This window comes from Calonectris borealis, chromosome 4 (assembly GCF_964195595.1).
Source record: "Calonectris borealis chromosome 4, bCalBor7.hap1.2, whole genome shotgun sequence".
Taxonomy (NCBI): Eukaryota; Metazoa; Chordata; class Aves; order Procellariiformes; family Procellariidae; genus Calonectris; species Calonectris borealis.
The window spans coordinates 75,951,389-75,972,240 of NC_134315.1; the positions used below are offsets into that span (position 1 = coordinate 75,951,389).

At 43.6% G+C, this 20,852-nt stretch overlaps 1 protein-coding gene across 10 annotated transcripts in view; it reads right to left on the reverse strand.

The window, feature by feature from the left end:
* Nucleotides 1–20,852, reverse strand: part of JADE1 (jade family PHD finger 1) — a 51,555-nt gene that overhangs the window by 29,134 nt on the left and 1,569 nt on the right. For 2 of the 10 annotated variants that reach the window (XM_075150153.1, XM_075150147.1), the window contains exons 1-2: nt 15,432–15,603; nt 5,234–5,311 (exon numbers count right to left, since the gene is read on the reverse strand). In XM_075150153.1, coding sequence (XP_075006254.1) covers nt 5,234–5,239 — 6 coding nt within the window. In that variant the 5' untranslated portion in view covers nt 5,240–5,311; nt 15,432–15,603. The other 8 variants (XM_075150144.1, XM_075150143.1, XM_075150146.1 and 5 more) reach the window with 8 other exon arrangements.

Consider the following 20,852-nt stretch of genomic DNA (forward strand, 5'->3'; position numbering starts at 1 on the left):
AAAATGTGCCTCTCCAAAAACGACGGTGATGATTATGTGATGTCCCTTCCTCAGATGTGACATCCTAACAGCCCAGTCTTTCAAATCACTCTTCCAGAGTGCTCAAAAGCGTAACAACTTCACCAAAAGTCACCCTGCCCCAGTGAGCCTAACCTTCAGGTAAGACACAAGTTCTGACCATTTGTCATCACTCCAAATGCCACAACCCTTTTTCAAAAGCATAGTAGTGACCACTAAACTTGCTGCTTTGCCCAAATTCTAGCACTGTAACTACATTACATTCTGTTGTTTAATCACCATCCCTCACCTACCAGTCAGTTCAACTGAAAACCGAAAAATGTTCTTCGCTTCCTTTTCATAAAATGCCGCACAGCATTACGTGCACTGCTAAGTAACTGCCGCATTTCAGGCCAGCAGCGGCTGCAATTCTGTGGTAAATGACATACGCACCTAAGGTTATGTACTCGGCAACCTTTGTGAAGGCACTCTGGGATCCATCTCAAACACAACGCGAATCCACTGGGATGAAAAGCCCTTTCTAATTCTAAGATCCCCATCATTCAGTCAGAGCAATGGATATTGGCAAAATATGTTTAACTTTAAAATAACATTTGTTTAACAATGATAGAATAAGGGTCCATCTAAATTACAGAACTATATTCCATAATCCGTAAGTATTAAATCTTTCATTTCTCAGAACTGATGTGAAACCTTATAAATCTTAGAAGTATTTTTCACTTGCAAGCGTCCTCAGTTCTTCTCTCAGACACTCTGCATGTACGAGTATGATGAATTGATAACCCCTCCAAGAATAAATGAAGAGGCATCGTGGGAGCAAGTAAAGGGTGAAGAAAATCATGCTCTTAATTCCTCACGGAAAACAGCGACCAAACTCTCTTTGACTTCAAGGAGGGCCTGGATTTCACCCAAGCTCCCTACAAAACAACTGTCTGAGCTTCAGATCTTGTCTCAAACACAACCTGTCCATGTGTCCAAGCAATTTGTGCAGAAGGAATGCCCTGAAGCTATAAATGGAAACTACTCCACTGCACAGCTTTATCTCACTAGGAAACAAAGCACACGAATATTCAGCACAAACCACCTTTGCAGATTTACAGACCAATGAGGCTAAAAAGTCAGGTCAAACACTGAGCAGGAAAGATAAAACAGCTTCCGTATCTAACACTAAATTAGAGTAAGACCTGGGGAATCATTATGAGAAGGAGTTTTTGCAATGGAGGAGCAAGCTGAAATACAAGGTAACAAAAATTGCTTAAAAACTATCAAAGCCCTAGCCAGCCATGCAGATAACAAGGACTAATTGAGTTTGAGGTAAACATTACTAATTTACTTAATACAGGTTTTGAAGAAGATGGCATGTACATCACAAGGCTTTTATGACAGGCCTGGCTAATATTAACGGCTATTATAGTTGCTGTAATACATTATTTGGAAAGGGACAGAAAATAACAAGCTGCCAGGTGACAAAAAAAGGATTACTTTGAGGTACCAATAATCTTAAACCCTTTCCCAAGCCTCTCCCAATATCATTCCTCTGTATTTAGACAAAAGTTCAAAATCCAGAACTATGCCTGCAGCCATTTTTCATTCAATTATATTTCATGGATAAAATGTTCAAAAGTGACCTACAATTTCAGAAAACGAAATCTCTGAGAACACACTCAGATATCCAGGGACTAACTGCAGAACTGCTGTGCACAACTTTCACTGACACCTCTTGCTCAGTGCTTCAAATACACTATTTTCGCTTCATGTCTAAATGAGGATTTAGAACTCCGATTTTAAGGGGACACAGCTCAACAATTTTCAGTAGTTAGGTTGAAGGACACAATAAATACTGTTGGGGGCTTGAAGTCTGCACTTAGCTTTTGGGAAAGAATCAAGTCAGAGGGCAAAAAAGAAGTGATGAGAAAAGGAAAGGTTCTCTCTTTAAGCTGCAAGGTTTTAAAATACTGCAAATAATATATAACCACCCACACTAAGATATCTTACATAAGTCAGTAAATACATGTATGTACTCTAGGACTGCAGCCATGTTGTTAAGCGTCCTTCTGTTCTGTGTTTCACCCCTAAATGAAAACAATTCTCCCTTCTTTCATCTCAGAAAAAGTGAGCACCTTTTTCTTCCTCTGAAGAACTACAGATACGCTTACATCTTCAGTATAATACATTTTTAGTGTTTGGGGTATGAGGGTTGTTTTTCTATCACCTTGTGACTACCAAGGAAACTGACTCAGTCCAGTGATCCAACGGAAAACAATCTTTATATGTTCATTTATTTTTATAGATAAATTCCATTATAGTAGCATCATTATTATTACCTTATAAATATTCAGGTTCCTGAGTTCAATAAAATAAAATATGCATTTCTTCATGCCAAAATATCTTCCAGGTGGCACGAGCCTACACGCTGGAGTCTACCCCAGACAAGCATCATCATTCAGGTTACTGCAACAACATTGACCCAGTGACATTCATGATCAACCTGAGACGCCTGATCACAGTCTACTACGGCACAGTATGAAAACTCAACTTCAGAACTGAAGAAACCCAACAGCTGGAGGCCCAACCCTCACCTTGCGAGATGAGGGAGAGCAGCGCTGAGCTCTAAGCTGAAGGACTATCGAGTTCAGTATGATGGGAATGCAAGAAGCGCACTGGAGGGTCAAGAGGTGCCACTGACTGAAGGGAAGCAGATGTTTGGCAATAGGATTCCAACTAAGTGTTGATTAAAATTTCAACTTTTCAATTAGAAGATGGCTGTTTGAAGTGCTCAGAATAGCCTATTTAATTGTTTTCTGCCTCTGGAAACTCTGAGAAAGAAAAATAGCTCGTGAAAAACTTAAAGCCTTCAACACGGAGCCCAGAAATTCACAGAAATATTTACCTTTTATTTTTTTAGGCAACAGAATTTGCTTACCCTTCTAACACTAGTATCAGTACAGTGAATCAGATACTACTGACAAAGCAATAATACAGAAATTAACATAGTGAGAGTAATCAGTAATTCTACTGAAGACAAGAAAAGATTAAGTGAAGGTGAAACCTGCAAGGGGAGACCCTTGACATTCAAACATAGTTGCAAGGAACTACTGGTATCTCCTACAACAAGAAAAGTGGAGAGAAAGGGCCTGAGCGTCAGACATTGTTCTCAGGGAAGTGTGAATGACAAAAAGCCTTGGAGATGCTGACCCGACATTAAATGTTATCTCAGCTTCTGATTATTAACCCTTGATCTTTTTGAACATGTGTATAGTCATAGAATGAATATGCAGGAACCTGTATCTGAATTTGCCCAGTAACTTCACATGGGGAAAAAAACATAATCAAGTCAACAAAAAAAGTGTAATGAAAGGAAAGTGGTATATGTTTCAAACAATACTTGAAAATACTTTTAAAATTTCACTGCCTTTTGTCATGTAATTTATTCAACAAATAGTTATTCATATTAATTAGGCTTTAAAATAGAGAGATCATAAAAGGGCAAGGGTTTGTTTTTCTTTTCCTAACTGATTTTCTTAGATCTTGATCTATGGAACAGATGAAAATACAGTTTTTTGGAAAACATAACTCAGTAAGTGGACAGCTCTATTCCAGATAGTTATATATCAAATGACGTTACAAACAAGCATTATAATCAGCAACAGATCAGTCAACTGTATCTACTTCAGAACTTCAATTCCAAGATTATCTGCTTCATATTTTATTTGGTAAAGCCTGTAACACAAGGCACACAAAGGGATCAAAGAGTAAAAAAAAACAGATAAGAGAGTGAAAATAAACAATATTATCAAAATGAAACACTATTATATAAAGCCGCTAGGGAATGAAAAAAGGGTAAAGCAAAATTCCAATGAAAGACATCACATTTGCTGCTACTTGTCTATTTTACAAGTAAAAACACATCTGTGTTTTGGGGAAGTACACAACAACTTCGAGGAAATACACCAACTTCAATTTTTATAACCCCAAGTAAACTTCTAACCAAGAAACAACAGGTCTGATTCAGGATTTTTTTCTTCCAAAATCCCCAACTGCAGGTAATTCTCCAAAAACAAGCCAAATCCCACACCTCTCTAACAGATTTTACTCAATCCTTATTTGGACTCACTCCTAATCAGCTTGCTAGTTCTCACCTCCTCCAATCCTTCATTTCAGCAATAGTTTGCCTAAGGTTGTTTTAAGGTGCAGATTTGGCCATACCTGAGCAGACTCCCATGCAGCACAGACACACCTAAGAAATGCATGCAGGTGAAGCAGCCACCTATGCAGGGCCACAGTGCAGCACAGGGCTACATTCTCAGAGTAAAGCTTTCGAAAGCACCTGGAAAACCTCCCTGATCATTTTCTGTTACATTTCAGACTGAAGTCTCACAAAAGACTTCAGATTTGAAGATGTGCACCCAGACTGATCAAATTAAAACCAGGAAAATCTCTCTGACAACTGGCTAAGCTGCACTATTGTCAAGTATAATCAACTTGCTTGTTTGGGCATATAAAACACCTTGGCACATTTCCCAAACTCCCATTTTATCTCCCCCCCGCCCCTTCTTTTTTTTTTCTGCTTAAATGAAAGATTATCAATCCCTGGAATCCAAACACAAGAGATATATATACCATACAGAGCTCAGTGTTAGTTATGTCAGTACGGAAACAATTAAAAAATATAAATACATTCTGTATCCAAATTACTGATTTACTGAATTCAAATTCTTGAAAGTTATTCCTCAAATAGGATAATCTTCAAACGAAGTAAGGAACAACTTTTATGCACCATCAGTCTTTTCTAATTAAGTTTGAAGCAATATACTTTTCCATTGCATAAGAGAGTATGAGAACACTGAAGCAAATTTAAAATCCTAATGCAAACTTCTATTAAAGACTAAACTGTGGACAATGTCAGCAGATGTCTCCATGCAAGTTCTGTCCTTGTAATGATAAATTATGCTGCTTGCAAAGGCTTTAAAGATGACGACCGACTTTTTCTTGGTTTATCTTATTAATTAACACTGTATAGTCAATACAGTGGGGAGGGATCCTGAATCTACTGTCCACCTGTACTCAGAATGACTGAATTCAAAACTAGATCCTTACAATACACATTTCTACCAGTCCAACCAATATGCAAAACGCCTCTGTCACATAAAACACTGCATTAAAATGTGTTTTCAAACTCATAACCTACTGCACTCTACAACAAAGGAGCACTTACTGCCATTGTCGTCAGAATCCTCACTGCTGCTAGGAAGCCGACGTCGTTTCATGATCTCCACGGGAAACGGCAGGCAGCCTGCAAAGCAATGAGACAGCACTTAACCCAAGATAATAATACACAGTCATCAAGTTGTGTTTCTGATGGCATTCCAGGATTTACAGCACACAAAGAAAAACAAACAACTTTAAACAGCATCTGAAATATGAACAGCGAGTATCTCAAGGATGCTTAATTAGGCAGTCATCACATGAGCAGGTGAACAAAACTGGAGAGTATCAATGACAGCCCCACCAACACTTTCACCCCAAAACAAAAGCATATTCCATTCTGAGAGGTCTTAAAATCACTAAATGTCTGCAGTCAATGTGCTTAACTTCCCCTGCCCATTCTGACACTAGATTTGCAATACAATAACATTTTTACTGCTTGTGTAAATATTTACTTTGGCTAATATGTTTTTGGAACCATTTTATTCCTGTTTAAAGTGCCAAATTTATGAAATCAAAGATTAAAGTCATCCACTTATATATATAAAAAAGAAACATCAGCAGTAGCAAGCCAAGTTTTCCCAGATTAACTAAACATGCATCATCCATGCCCTGGAAGGCACCACCCTTTCAGGTAAGAGAGTTACTTCCTCCTGCAGGCACATTTCTAGCGCCATGCCTAATACTGTTTTTCAGGAATCAGACCACCAATTCATTACACAGAAGCTCCTCCAAACTGCCAGACTTCTAACAATATTGAGTTCAACTGCACGTGAACCAGTGATGTAAAGGCAAAAACTTCCCTATCTTTTTAACTGCTATTCACAGGGCATTCGTATTTTCTCATGTATTCTCTGTGGAATTAAACCAAATTCGGAAAAATTAAGGAAGCTGTAAACAGCTAGTCAGCATTTACATGTAAAAAGCTATTAAAAAGTGTAAGTTGAAGAGCAGATAAAACATGACAAGACACGTGCAGAAAGGCATATCCCCTGGTTAAACTGACAAGGACTCCAGATGCACATTGAATCCCCTGAGTCTTTGCTTACCACATATCAATCGTGGTATCGACAAGGTCTGGGTGTTCTGCTAACAGCAAAGCCCTCGCACATACCTCTGGGGCACAGATTTCAAAATCAGATGCCAAAATACTTTTTTGCTTCTAGGTAGGTGCAGAAAATCTAACCTCCTCATTTTCCTGTGAGTTGGGATTTCCTAGAAACCTTTCAACAAAACTCTTTTCACTGACCCTTCAACTTCAACTTTGTTCACTGAGAACACGTCTCACTGTAGTGAACTCAATAATGCTTTCAATAATTATAAGATTAATTCCCAAAATAAGGAAACCCAAAAAGCCTAACCAAAGCCTGACACTATTTCCAAAAAAAGCACAAAAATATCTTCTCTTCCAAAAGTCGTTCATATAAAAAGAAATAAGCATTTTTTTGAGGGAGTTCATCTTATTATCACTAGCAAATCAGAAGCAACTGAACCTGAGACTCTATTTTACACTTCCAGTGAACTTAATATAGTTGTAAGAGCCCGACCATTGCAAGATTGCCTCCTTTTTCATATTGTACATGCAAACAGAGGTAGGGGGAAGCCTCCCTCCCACAGAGTGACTTTCCAGAGTGGGATTTAATATGGCTGTCTTTGAAACATGTAACAGTTTTGAGTTGCAAACTTTGCTCACTAAAGGTAAAGAGAAACCGAATGGTTCACTTCACCAAGACCTTTTGTCACCATTTCATACAGTCAAAGTTCACATGTAACGTCCATTGCCAGAGAATAAAGAATCGTAACTGACAACTTCTTCCAGTGCTAGAAGAATTCTCTCCAAAAGAATTGCTCTGAAGCAGACCAGAACTTTGTGTGTATGGCAGACGGAAACGCTGCCAATGAATAAAGACACAGACTCGCCTGGACCATCAAAATCATCTGAATACAGATCTGGTATAAATATAGTAGATCCAGAGCCAAGTTCTGATATGGTCACTTACAAAGACAGAAAGCCAACATTCAGATCCAAAACAGACTAAGACAGAACTGAAAAATCAATTAGCTTCTACAAGGCCAAAACCAGCGGGATAAATACCTATTCTGTAAGGTACTTTTTCTAGTAGTCCACACACTTTTCCTGTAATTGAAAGAAATATTAACAATAGCAATGTAAAAGAACATACTCACTTAGAATGGAAATATCTCCCATAAAGAAAGTAAAGAGGATATGGAAGAAAATAATGAAAAATTAAGTTATCTCAGAAATGTAACTTGTATATTCCTGGTCAAAATCCTCACTTTTTGGTTCATTCCCACATGGTCTGAAAAGTACTATGCACCGTAAAGCAAAATAACATAGCATATATACACTGAGACACACTCATGAGCTTGCAATGAACAAGAAAATTCTAAATTCTGCTCCTCCACATCTTTTTGGATAAGTGTATTTTGAGTTCATCTTCTCCTAGCCATACTTTCTGCAAATTCACAAAATAAGGAAAGACCCAGAAGCTTCTCCTTCCTACCACGTGCCTTTAAAAAAAAAACTAAACATCTTTGTTGTTGTTGTTTAAAGGAGAGAGTGGTTGGTATTCACACTTCCCAATTCAAGCCCTCTCCACAGTTCTTCAGGAAATAAAGAACAGAAGCCACTTTCCTGGAGTATAAAGTATTAGATAAGGCAGCTAATTTCCTTGTCCACTCTAGTCAGGTTTCTGAAGTTGGCCACATTGAAAAGCCTGCGTTCTCAAAAGTAACATTAAAAGAAATACCCCATTTGATGAAGCTTCTGTGAGATTCCTTTACAGATGCATGTGAAAAAAAAAAAAAAGAGTTAAAACCCAGAGATCTCATTTTCCCATCTTTGAACCCTGAGTTTACAGGGAGCTAAATCACAGATGGAAAAGCAGCATTTGGCTTCTTAGAGCAAGTCTCAAACCTCCTAAGATTAACCCCCTAGAATTCTTGTCATTAGAAGTAATAAAACAGCTTATTTCAACTTCTGAAATAATTTTAAACTGTTCCCACCAGATGTTCGTATCCACAGTTCAGAACACATGTTCTAGAGATAACACTAGAACAGCTAATAAGAATTACAACCACACAGATTGAAATGCTGCTGCTCTTAAGGGTATCACAGTGCCTCTGCCTCAAAGACTATCACTTTCTATCAGATGATGGTGACCTCAAAGTCATGCAAGAACTGCATTAAAAATAAACACGGATTACGGATAGTGATGTTTAGGTGCAGGCTGAACGTGCAGGCTTTCCCTCTTCAACCGCAGATATACACATTTTCCCAGTATGTTTAGAGAATACTGTGAATTCAAGTAACACTTTTTTAACCTTCAAGGGGAAAAAACCCACACCAAACTACAGTAACTCATTCTTCATAGGACATCCTTAACTAAAAATAAGGAGATATTTTTATACTGAAAAAGGCAGACTGGAAAAACTATCAAACTTTTCAGTAAAATTACTTAACTCATTCTCTTTCCTTTCCTAATCTGAGATTTTAGTGCCAGCAATATTGGCACTCAATATTCTCACTCTTCACAGTCATGAAAATGTTGGTATTTTTCACTTGACTTTATTTTGACATACACTTAATATACTCAGGTGCATATACAATGCATCTGATCTGACTCTGATCTCATTAAAACCTATTCTGAAACTGAAGCAGATCTGTCAATTCCAACGGCTCAGAAGCAAAGGCAGGTTCATCAAGCCTGACTGCACCACAGCTAGTTTAATGGTACAAATTGGCTATGATCATTATGCCTGTAAGCAAAGAGAATTCACATGGAAGCATAAAAAGGGTGAAACATTTAAGCCAAGCTTTAAGATTCATACCAGTAATAAGTAAAAACTATGCACTCGGCCTGCAACACTTGCAGGACAGGAAGAGACCACCCAGGTTACTGAGCTCAACTCCCAACAACTGCTTGCAACCACATAATTGCTGTTTAGTCCAGAAGTTTCCACAAAACGTTCACTGCACCCACACATGCCACAGAACAACTTCCCGACCCCCTTCACAAAATGAAGGCTTCTCTGAAGCAAGGAAGCAGCCAACCAAGCAGTGCCCTTGAACCCTGTATCTTCTATCACAAACATTTCTACAGCTATTTTTCCCAAATTCTTACACCAGCCCCAAAAGGGCATTTGCCCATACACTGTTCACCTGCAGAGCAAGCCCAACACTTGGAAAAACTACAACAGAGCCCAGCAGCCCTAATGTAACAAAGGCTGCTGCACCACCGAGCCAAACATTCCCCGAGTTTTCAGTGACACGTGTAAATTCCCTAACAACCCAACAACTTTTGTACGTTGTTTCAGTTTCATTTCCTTGAAAGATGATTGTTTCTCCATGTTAAAAGCATCCTTTCAGAAATCAGACAGACCAACACGCAGCATGTTGGTAAGTTATTTCTCCTGAGGACTCTATTATAACATATTCCCATTTACTGGGGGAGGGGCAAAAGTGGACTCAGGCAACTGCCAGCCTTCAACCAAACACAGCTTTATAGAAACAGCCATGATTCTGCTGGCAATGTTACCCCATTTCCAAGGGTGGGCAAAGCATCTAAGAGCGCTCCATGCAATCACTCCACCGCAATACATGGCATAGATGGGACAGAGGCCATGACTTCTTAGCCACCAAGCACCCTCAGATGAGCTAGCCATACCAGGACAGAACTGGTGAGGTTGGCACAGCCTGCAACGCGCTCTGCTGCACTGCTCCAGAGGCTGAAGGCACTGTGCTTTAGAGAGACACGTCACCAGTGGCTTTTCCATCCTTCTTCATCATGCTAGCTCTGAAAGCTAAGCTCTGGGTTTTACTCATTGATTACAATGAGTAAATCAAGTACAAACTTCAAACATACAAACGTAACTCTGGACTTACACGGTACAACTGCTCAGAGCGTTTTTAAAGGCAAGATTACAACGCCTGAAACATTTCTTCTGGCTACTGTATTTTGGAGAGAGCACTAAGCCTTTTTCAAAACACTTGTAAAATGCTATGCAAATGAAATTACTAGATGATAATCCAATATAATCAATGTCAGGCCACAAAATAACATTTGGATTTACATATCCTTGTGGAGGTGAGCAACAAACAGCATCTCACTCTACACTAACAACTAGATACAGTTAGGAATACAGACATTTCTACCTACTTCACAGTATTTGCTGGCAGATGCAGTGCAATGGGTTAGAATCAGCCACATGACACAGTAGAGCAAATTCACTATTTTTACCAGTATGCATTATCATGCTTCTCTGTTCTTAGCTCTGCAAGAGATTAATTTAAAAGAACCAACAAAAACCAAAAGCCACACTGGACAGCAATACCAAGATCTTTCCTTTTACTTTTTTCTCCCACGCTGAAGTCCCAGGAGTTCCACAGATAAGAGTGAAAAAAATCCAAATCTTTTTCCTAGCTTCCTCAAAGCAGAAATCCAGACACTACCCCACAAAACTGGCATGGCAGTGTGCACACACATACACCCATGTGCAGCACACCACATAACTTTCTATGTTACTACTGTGCAGTTAAGAACGCTCTGTATTTTTTCACTCAGTTTGACCCCAAGTAGACAGATGATCAAAGAGAAAGATGTAAAGTGTGTCAGTCTTTGTTACGCAAATGGCTAAACAGAACCAGATTTTTAAAAATAATTATACATGAAAAAATCTACAACCTCAGGTCAAAGGTTTTACATAGCACAATTCTTACTAAAGTATTTTTAAGGGTTGTATAAACCCCCGGGTAAAGAGAGTGTGTAATTCAAACTCTGACACACAATTAACTGTAACCGTGTTAACGGGTATCACTATAATGAACTGCACTGAACAGCTGCAGAGACAGAATGGGAAGAAAGCAGAATTATGACAGATGTACACCCTGAAGACAAACTGAAAAACTGGCTTTTTCTGAAAGTAACCCACTAACTGCAATGGAACTAAGACCTAATTATCTCTAGTACATGAGAAATCGCTTCAAAACACTTATTGTACAAATGGAAGTAAAGTGTGACATAGTCTTCACAAAACGGATAGTAGATAAAGACATTTGGCTTCTCCTACTGTACTCTTTTTAAATAGCTTGTTTATGACAGCATTCCAGCCTTCACCAACCGACACCTGACACAGCAAGAAAAACACCTTTTTCCTTCTATGCCCAGACAAAAAAAAAAAAAGGAAATATACTATTATTAAATAATATACTATTAAAATCCACCTAGAACTTTATAATTCCTCTTTATCACCTATGAAAGCTTCGATAGCGACATTTTATAGTCACAAAGATACAAGAAGAGTTCTTAAATGAAATACTACAGTATTATGTAGCACAGTCCACAGTACAAAAAAGCCACAGACCTTAAATGTGGAGACAAAATCCTCCAAGTCTCATGAAACAAAAAAGTACGTTGCAAGGCCAAGAGTGTTCTCCACAAGGAATATTTCTACTGACTTCAGCACACCTATTCAAAATTTCACAAGGAAAGGCAGAAGGACAATTTGGACATATCAGCCCAACACTTCTCAGCAATGCACATGCTCACTTACGCACCTGTGCAAGTTAGCTCATAATGTTACCTTACAATCTGGGCAGTGGCAGCAAATTATTCCCAAACCGTGCTGGTGAAACTGACTGCCCAAAATCTTAAGCAATGATAAACTGGGTTCCATGAAATTAATTCAACCCACCCTGCACCCACTGCAGTTCATCTTTTCCATCTAGAAAAAACGGTCAGCTTGGTCAGCTCCAGCTGAAAACAGGAGCGCGAAGCAGTAGTACTAACCACATGGAGAAAACATTTGAGGAAATACTGGAAGTTTTTTTATTTTTACTATATTCTGTGAATTGGGAATGAAACCAGAGAAGCTGGAAGGGAAATCTGCAGCTGTGAGGGGAAAGGGGAGTTTATTATTATTATTTTATTTTAAACATATGTATTAAACATAGCTCAAAAGCAGGGACCAAGTGGTATCTGAAGCCAGAGGGAAAATCCTGCCACTAAAACGTACAACCCTTGCTGTTTCAACAATATCCCACTGAGTGTGAGAAACCTCTAGAAATAGAATCATAACAAGCATATTTTGGCATAACTTTTATGAAGGTTTTAGGTTTGCAAGTGTGAGCAGCTTTTGACTTACTTAAAAGACAGTGCCTGCTTAAAAAGGAAATTACTTCAAATCACAACTAAATCTTTCTCTAAGAAGAAAAAATGGGGCTAGCATAAAAGCATCTTCCTGCTTTAACATTAAAATATCAACTAAAACGTGTTGCTAAACGTTATCATAATTTCTAATGCTACCTAACAGCGATCGAACGAGAAGCTATCTATTTTTAACGCTGTGTGCAGCCACACAAACCAGTCTTTCACATGTCACACATGGCCAGTTCTCACTGGACGACTGACAGGTCTGAAGATCCCACGGACTTCACCTACGGGTGAATCTAATAAACTCTATTAGAATAAAGCTGTCAGCAGAAGCAAAAGCAATAGACCGCGGGAGAAGTTAATCAGAGGCACGCACTCGGCCGGGAAGCGTGGCTGTTTGAAACCGTCTCACAGGTGAGCAGTGCCTCTACCGATCCTGACGAGCGGTCGCCACCCGCCGAGCCAACGGTTGCCAGCTCAGGGCCGCCTTTCCAGAGGGCGGGAGCCCGGGCTTGGAGAGTAAATTCAAAAGCGGCGCCTCACGCCCCCCGCTCGCCGGCTCTAGGCCGGCCGGGTGCCGCCCGGGACGGCTCTCCTCCTCCTCCTCCCGCAGCGATCCCACCTCAGCTCCCGGCCCGGGCGGGCGGTGGCTGCCCACACCCGCGCGGCGCCTCGGGCGCCCGCCGGCCGTTAACGCCCGCGCCGAGGGCTCCTGGCGCCGGCTCCGGAGGCGCCGAGAGACGGCCGGCAGCGGGGAGAGGAGAGGAGAGGGAGCCACCTCCCCGCCCGGGTGCCGCCGGGCTGCACCTCCCCCAGCAGGGGTGGCACCTTCCCGGGCAGCGGCACGGCCGCCGGTTTCCATTTGAAACGGCCCGGCTCGCCCCCTCCTCCTCCCGGCTCCCTCTCCTGCTCCTCCCCGCCGCCGGCCGCACCAATCCGCTCGGCCCCGGCTGCAAATCAAACTTGGTGCCCCCGGCTCCGCTCCCTCTCCCCCAAACCCCTGTCACTGCCGACAACGGCCAAAGCACCTTCCCCACCCCCCCCCGCATCTCCACGCTGCGATGGAGGGAGTGGGGAGGGGGGGGACGGGACGGCGGTTTGGCGGATTGAGCAGCAGCAGCACGGAGGAGACTTGAGCTCATTTTCTGTGTCTGTCTCTCCTCCCACTCCCAGACAGTTCTGGAAACTGTGTATCACCTCTTGTCACAGGAAACCAACCAGCAGGCGGTGCAAACAAACAAACACCCTTTGCCTCCATCCTCCCCAAAATAAAGAACACCCCACCGCCTATCGTTACAGACCTGGCGGGCGCCAGCGGGAACAGAAAAGCAAAAAAAAAAACACAAATAAATCACCCTCCGAGCAGGCAGCCTCCCGAGCCCAGGGACAGGCAGGGTGGCAACGGCAGCAGCGGGCAGGGCGGCTTTGTCTAATTTCAGCAAGTGGAGTAATCGCTGGAGCCGCACTCGCCTCCTGCGGGAGGCCGAGGACGGGCCGTTACACAGAAATAACGCGGCTATCTGGCACGCCGCAGCCCAGACCCATCTTGCTTGCCAGGCGCCGGGGGAAGAGCGAGATCGCGGAGCTACCCTGACTGGCGCCCGAGCAACTTCAGGCGCTTGCCGCCGCTCCCCCGCGCTTGTTGTTCTGTTACGTTACGTTCGCGTTTCAACACCGCCGGTGACGTTCCGTTCCCTCGTCAACAAACTCCGGCACGGCCACACCGATTCACCCCGGCGCGCCACAGCCAGGAGGCCGGCAGAGCAACGTCCTGCCCCACGGCACCCACCGAACGCCGAGCCGCGGGCGGGGGGCCCGGCCCCCGCTCCACCGCCGCGCCTTGCCGAAGTTTGCACCGCGCCCGCTCCTGCCAGCGCCCCGCTCTCGCACTTCAGCTCCCGACCCGGGGCAGGGGTCGGGCGCTGCGGGGGCCGCCGTGCACCTGCTGGCCGCTGCCCCGCCCGGCCCGGCGGCAGGGATGCCGCCCCCCCCCTCCCCCGGCGGGCAGCCCCGCACGCCTCCCCCCGCGAACACGCTCCCAAACACGTGCACTTCAGGGCGCTCGCAAGTTGCTCTCCAGCAGGAGACACCGTGCGCTCGCCTGGTGGGGGGGAGGACCGGAGCACCTATGACAGCCCGCCGCTCTCCACTTCCAGCGGAACACCCATCCGTGCCCCACAGCACACCCTCCTGCGCCCATCGAGTACACGACTAACCGGCTACAGCTCTCCCGCTCCGAAAGGCAACTTCTGCTTAATTTCACTGATGAGCAGTTTTTATGCTTTCCAAGCATTTTTTTCTCCTACAAGCGAAAGCCGAGTACGACTGGGGGGGGTCAGTGTAACTACAAAGCTGCTTCTGCACATAAACGCCTCCTCCCCCACGCACACGCTCCCCGCCCTCGGCGAGAGGCGACGGGTGTCGTGGCCATGTGGGTGACACGGTGACAGACGCTGGCCATGGCTCCCTCCGCCCCCTTCCTACACATCAGTATCCGAGCAGGACCTGCGCTCTGCCATTGCCATCTGTCTACCAAGTTGCTCCAACGCTCCCTACTTTCCGCGGAGGCTGACGCCCGGCGATGCACCCGCGGCGCCCCCCGGAGCAGCCGCCAGCGCCGCCCGAGGCGCGGGGCCAGGAGCACGGCACGCCGTGAGCTCACTTGGCCGCTGCACCTTCAAAGCTGCGCGGTCCCTACTTGCCGCGCCGGAGCCCGCAGCGGAACAAAAAAAGCCGCCCGCCGCTGCCGGCACCGGCACAACCTCCCGTCCCTCCTCCCACCGCCCCAGCCCGGCACAAGTTGCTTGTGGGATAGCGGAGCCGCAACTCGGCCGCCTCCCCTCGCCCCGTAGTGAGCCGCACGGCTCTTGGCGCCATGTTAATGACGTACTATCTTATTTCCACTAGGCAGCGACCTTCGGCACGAAACTGCTCTCTCGCCGCCTCCGGAGCGACAAAAAAAAACATCAAATATGGCTGTGCTGGCGGCTCCCCCGGCTGGCGCTGCGGCGGCGGGGCGGCGGCGGGCACGGTTACCTGCTGGCGGCGGCGGCGGCAGCGGGGCGGCGGCGAGGCGGCGGCGGCGGCGGCGAGGGCGGGCGGCGCGGCCGGGCTCCCCCTGCGCGGAGGGCTCGGGGCCGCCTCATGAGTTCAGCGCGGCGCCGGGGAGCGGGCGCGGAGAGCGGCTCCCTGCGCCACACACACACACACAGAGAGTCCCTCTGACTGACGTTTGTACTTGTTATGGAGGAAGGACTCCGTGAATCAAACTCGTTTCTGGGTCACTGCTGCCACAGGGGGGAGCTACTTTAATCCCCTGCCAAAACGGGAAGGCGAGGGAAGGGGGGGAAATAATAATAACGTAGCGCCGGGGTGGGGAGGCGGCGGCGGCGGCCCCGGGGGAGCCGCCGTTAACTCTTCGCGGGCCTGGCCGGAGCCGCGCAGCAGCGCGGGGGGCTGCCGCCTGCCGGGCTGGGTCTCGCCGCCGTCTCCCGCTCTCCCTCGGCGGCGGGCGGCTTCCCGGGGAGCTCCCCACTCCCGATTGCGCCGACCTGGCTGGAGCCCGGGGGTGCGCGGCCGCCCGGCTCCTGCCGCCCGCGTCCTCGCTTGTATGCAAGCCGGCTCGAAAATGAAGACGGGAGACAACGTTGCAAGGCTGGCAGCCGGGAGGTGGTACGTGTCTGCACCCAGATCCCGCCTGTGGCACTGCTGGCCTTACCCTGCAACAATTAACTCTTCTCTCCAAAAAATTTAAGCCGATTTTACAACCAGGAATTACAATGCTGCACAGGCTCCTTGTGCATAACGCGTAATTCACTATTTTTCAGGCAGAGAAACTGAGGCATGTAAGAGTTAAATGCTGTGGCCACATACATAGCGCATAATTGCCAGGGCAAGAATAAAACTGCAGGCTCCCTATTCTCAGCCCCCAGCGTTATCCCTCCAGCTCCCTAACTTTGATACCTCTGAAAGACTAGAAAGAGCTAACACATACTGCGGTTCAGTTCACATCTTGCTAGCAGGAAATGAAATTATCTTAAATTGGCATCAAATTATATACTAAACTTTCCATTATCAAAGATGTATGTTTGAATGCAGATTTCTTTATTTTCCACATAAATCGCTTTACCTCACGCCATGCACCTGTGCTCCCTGAGTGAAGGAGAACTCCCCCTTTTGAGCAGAATTCCTGAGCAAATACGGTATGAGGTAATAAACATCACGGAGAAGATTAAACATAATCTCAGACACAGAATTAAGGCGATCTCTGAAAAGTAATGCCCATAGTACGCAAGTACAAATTAATGCAGCCTCCACAGCAATATTAGTCTGCCAAAGAATCACACTTTAGTTCAACAGAGGAATTGGGTCGTTACTCATCTATGCAAACCGACTCATTTATCCTGCCATCTCACCCACCTACCTACCCAATAATGAAACAGTACTTATATTGCTACACATCCTAAAAAGTTGTAGTTTACTACAAAAATAGCCTTCCCCCCCCCCCCAAGATATTTTTTCACTGTGAAAATAAGTCATGGTTTTATTCATAGAACAGCCGGAAAGATCTTCAGATTTTAGAGCCTAAACTAAGACTTTGATTCCCCTTGTTTTCATCTACTTGAAAATAAAAAAACCACACACATTCTCTACATTCTTCCACACTTACCTTGGCATCCAGACCTGTAAAGATACCTCATGCTTTGCACACATCAGCAGTCTAATTCATATTTGCAGGATCAGGGCCCTAGCTTTTTGCCATTCATGGTACAGCTACCAGGCACCTGTGATCATCTGTGCAACACACCAGATCACATTATCTGATAAATAGTCCACTTACTGCCAAATTACATTCATACAACCTATCATCTTACCCCTGAGCTACCAGGAACCTACCCCATGCACTAATTTTCAATACTGCCAAAGGAATCAGTGACTGGCGACTGCGTTGAGCTGTATTACCTAAACAGCACGTGCCCACTGCTGTGCTATGGTATAAACCCTGGAATAGATTAGGTCAGAGTTTTTTCACTCAGTGGTCTGCAGGCCCCTTGGGAGCTCATAGACTACTTCTCATAAGTCCATAAAAAGTAATTAAGCTTAGCAAAGCTACTGTCACTTGGCATTTACTATACAGAGGTATGCACCTCTACTGGATGAATATGATTTTTTTTTTTTAATATTGTCCATTGTAAAAGACTGAAGAATCACAGGAAATGCTGTTTGTCCCACTTTTCTGAATTCTTTCCAAGGAAAGTTCAGAACTGGCTTCTGAGAAAACCTTAAATGTGAATGTGCTCTAATTTCTGAAGAGGAATAATAGAAACTTTCCTGTCTCAAACTCCTTGGATTTGAGGCAATATTTTTTTATGTAGTTAGCTTTCCTTTGCATATACAGCCAAGTTTAAGTTACATCTTGTATTTTAGGAAACATTTCTCTTGGAAGCCATGCAACGCCATACATGTAGGAACAAAACATCAATGTTTGCAGAATGGTGGGCTGCGTTTTGAGAAAGTAGCGACTAAAAATGCTATCTACATTACTGTAGAAAACTCCCCACATGTGAGCCCTTTGCGCTGTAAAAGCGGCTAGTCCAGTCTTTATGAGGAAGGTAACGCAACTGGAACAAAGATGCTATTTTGTCTCTGCGTGCAGCGTATCGCCGAGACTGTTCTGGAATAATGTACTCATAGGTTTTAAAAGGAAATACTGAAAAATTGAAGGGCTAGTAGCTGGAAGAACAATTTTGGAAATTATTAGAAAACACAAAGAACAGGTTACATCCTGTACTACTTCAACACTACAGGTATAAAGTTGTCTACTAATATAGCTATGGTCAAACAGGAAAGAATATAATAGAGCATACCAGAGTAAGCCACTGGCATCATTAATACAAAACAGTGCTAAAAAAAAGGATCTACATATGATTTAAATAAAGCGATGAGTTGTTCACTGCGGAATCAGCTTTAGCAGCTTAAGACACCGTTATGACTCCTGCCTGAGAATACCAGGGGCAGACTGGAATGGCCTGTATGAGTGATCCTTGCGTGCTTCTCTACAAACTCAGTGCCTAGCTCAACCTGCCAGAGCAGGCAGGCTGCCTACAGTGAAACAGAGGAGGATGGTAAAAGCAAGCCACACGGTGCAAAGAAAGAAATCTTAAATCTGCATTAAACATCTGACCACAGTCTGGCTCAAAAGATTAGGAACTAAAACACTGAGAGACGACTTCACAGTAGTCTTCTGCTACCTCCACTGGCCAAATTTCAAAGTGATGAGTAACATTCTGCTGGAGGTAGAGTCAGTAGAAGTTTTGCCACGGACATCAGTGGGGCCAGAATTTCAGCCTTCATCACTAATAGATATTTACCCCCACAGCAAAGCACGCATTTTGTTATAATAAATAATGTCATTAGATTCTGTGCCTCACTCAGTCATCTTTGTATCAGTATTAACACTTGTTCCAGAAGCAGTCAGAGAAAATGTGTCAGGCTTGGTGTTAGGCTTTGTACTAACACACAGAACTTTGGTCCCTTCTCCAAGTTGTTTCATCAGATATAGTCACTCATATGTTAAATTTTATTTAAATTTTTTGATCATTTATATAGTTTCTTAATGTCTCCCTCTTGACTGTTATTTCTGAGCAGATGCACAAAGCCAAAGACAGAATATGTAGCTTTTCAGCACTTTTTACCCAGCCTTTCATGGAAATCTGTTGCTGCAGCAGTGTCTGATAAAATATTTTTACTTACCTCTTTCCTTTTCTTTTTTTTTTTTTAATTTGCTAATGCTCCTTTTACACTTGGAATCTTTTCCACTAATTCTTGCTGAATGAATTCCACACGTGAAGGTGGAGCTAATGAAGTTGAGTTTCTCCCCACTGTTAAACTTAGCCCAAGTATCACTTAGAACTCAAAACTGTCCTTTTGCTCTTTTGGCTCCAGTTTTTTCCACTTCCATTTTCTCCTTCTTTATTTTGAAGATTAGAAACTTGAGGGGAAGAACACAGTATGGATCCAAACCAGCACTGTGAAGACTTTAGCTTGTACTTAGTCTTCAAGAGTAAGACCTTCCAGAGAGCTTTCACATCTCCTGTGAGAGATGTATGTATTGCAGAGAGATAACACAGATGCACAGTTGGGCCAAATCCTGTTGAGGATCCATTTCGTCCCTAGTTGGTCTACTCACATGAGCAAGGAAAAAAAAGATTTTGACTCATGCATATGTAAATCTATACCACTTACAAATTGCGTAAGTGCAGTATTTTTAACTCCTGCAGAAATAAAACTTGCTTACATGGCTTATGTATGGACCATAGGGGAATACAGTTGTCACAGTTTTGTCTAATCCAAATACATAATTTATGGCAACATGGCATCTGACCACTTCGCAAAATTATGCACAAAAAATTAATTGGTGCTCTAGCTTTTTCTTCCTTCTCCTTATCTACAAGCACTGAATTTTGGTGTGTCTGGGTTAGGGAGGTCAAAAAGACTTAAGCTCAGGCACTATGGTATTTCCTTTTACTCTGAAGCTGAGGTTTACAGCTACCAGGATTGCTTGTGGGAGTGATTTGCAGATTCACAGGCCATACTCCAAAGATGTGCTTTCTGCTGTGCTCGCAAGCCTCATTCTTCTGGTTTATAGTTCCTGTGTTTTATTGAAATGTAGTTGTGAGAGGTCCCTAACTGGGTGTATGAGCCAGTACCCCAGTAAGTAGAAGCTCTGCCATTAAGGGATGAGGATGGAGAGGGATGAAAATTAATCTTTAGAGCTGAACTTTATATTTAGCATGCTGTCAAACAGGGAGCTTGCAACAGAGAGACTAGTGTAGTTTTTTTAATGACAAAACTTGAGAAGTAGAGATTATAATATTCATTTTATGTGTGGGTAGGCAGGGGCATACAAAGGTTAAATCACTTGCACAAGTCACATGTTAAGGCAGCATTAAAACCAAGAATAGAAACCTAAAGTCATGCCTCTCAGTCCAAGGTTTCTAATGATTAAACTATATCCTCTCCTTTGGCCTGGTCTATAGCACATAACACAGTACAAAGTATACCTCCATGACATTTTGCACATAGATATCTTAAAATATTTTTGCAAGTCGAACACAATCATTGCACAGATATGCAACTGCTGACATTGTATATTCACCTGCAAGTAAAGTGGGAACAGGTATGCCCAATAGGTAAAATTTACTAAATTCCAAAATCTAGAAGTACAGCCACTGAAATCAAGTGTTTCCAAATTATTCTAATTGAAAAGCGGAAGCTGACAGGAAACCAGTAGAACAAGAACCTCAAGGGAACAACTAGAAGCAGGCAGTTAACTTGCAGATCTGCAAGTTAAGCGGGATGAAGCTGGTGTATCACCTTTAAGGTAAACAACACAATTTTGTACATTATGAGAGAAGTAATTAGCAGCCAAGGTAATGCCCTAAGTACAGGAAGAAT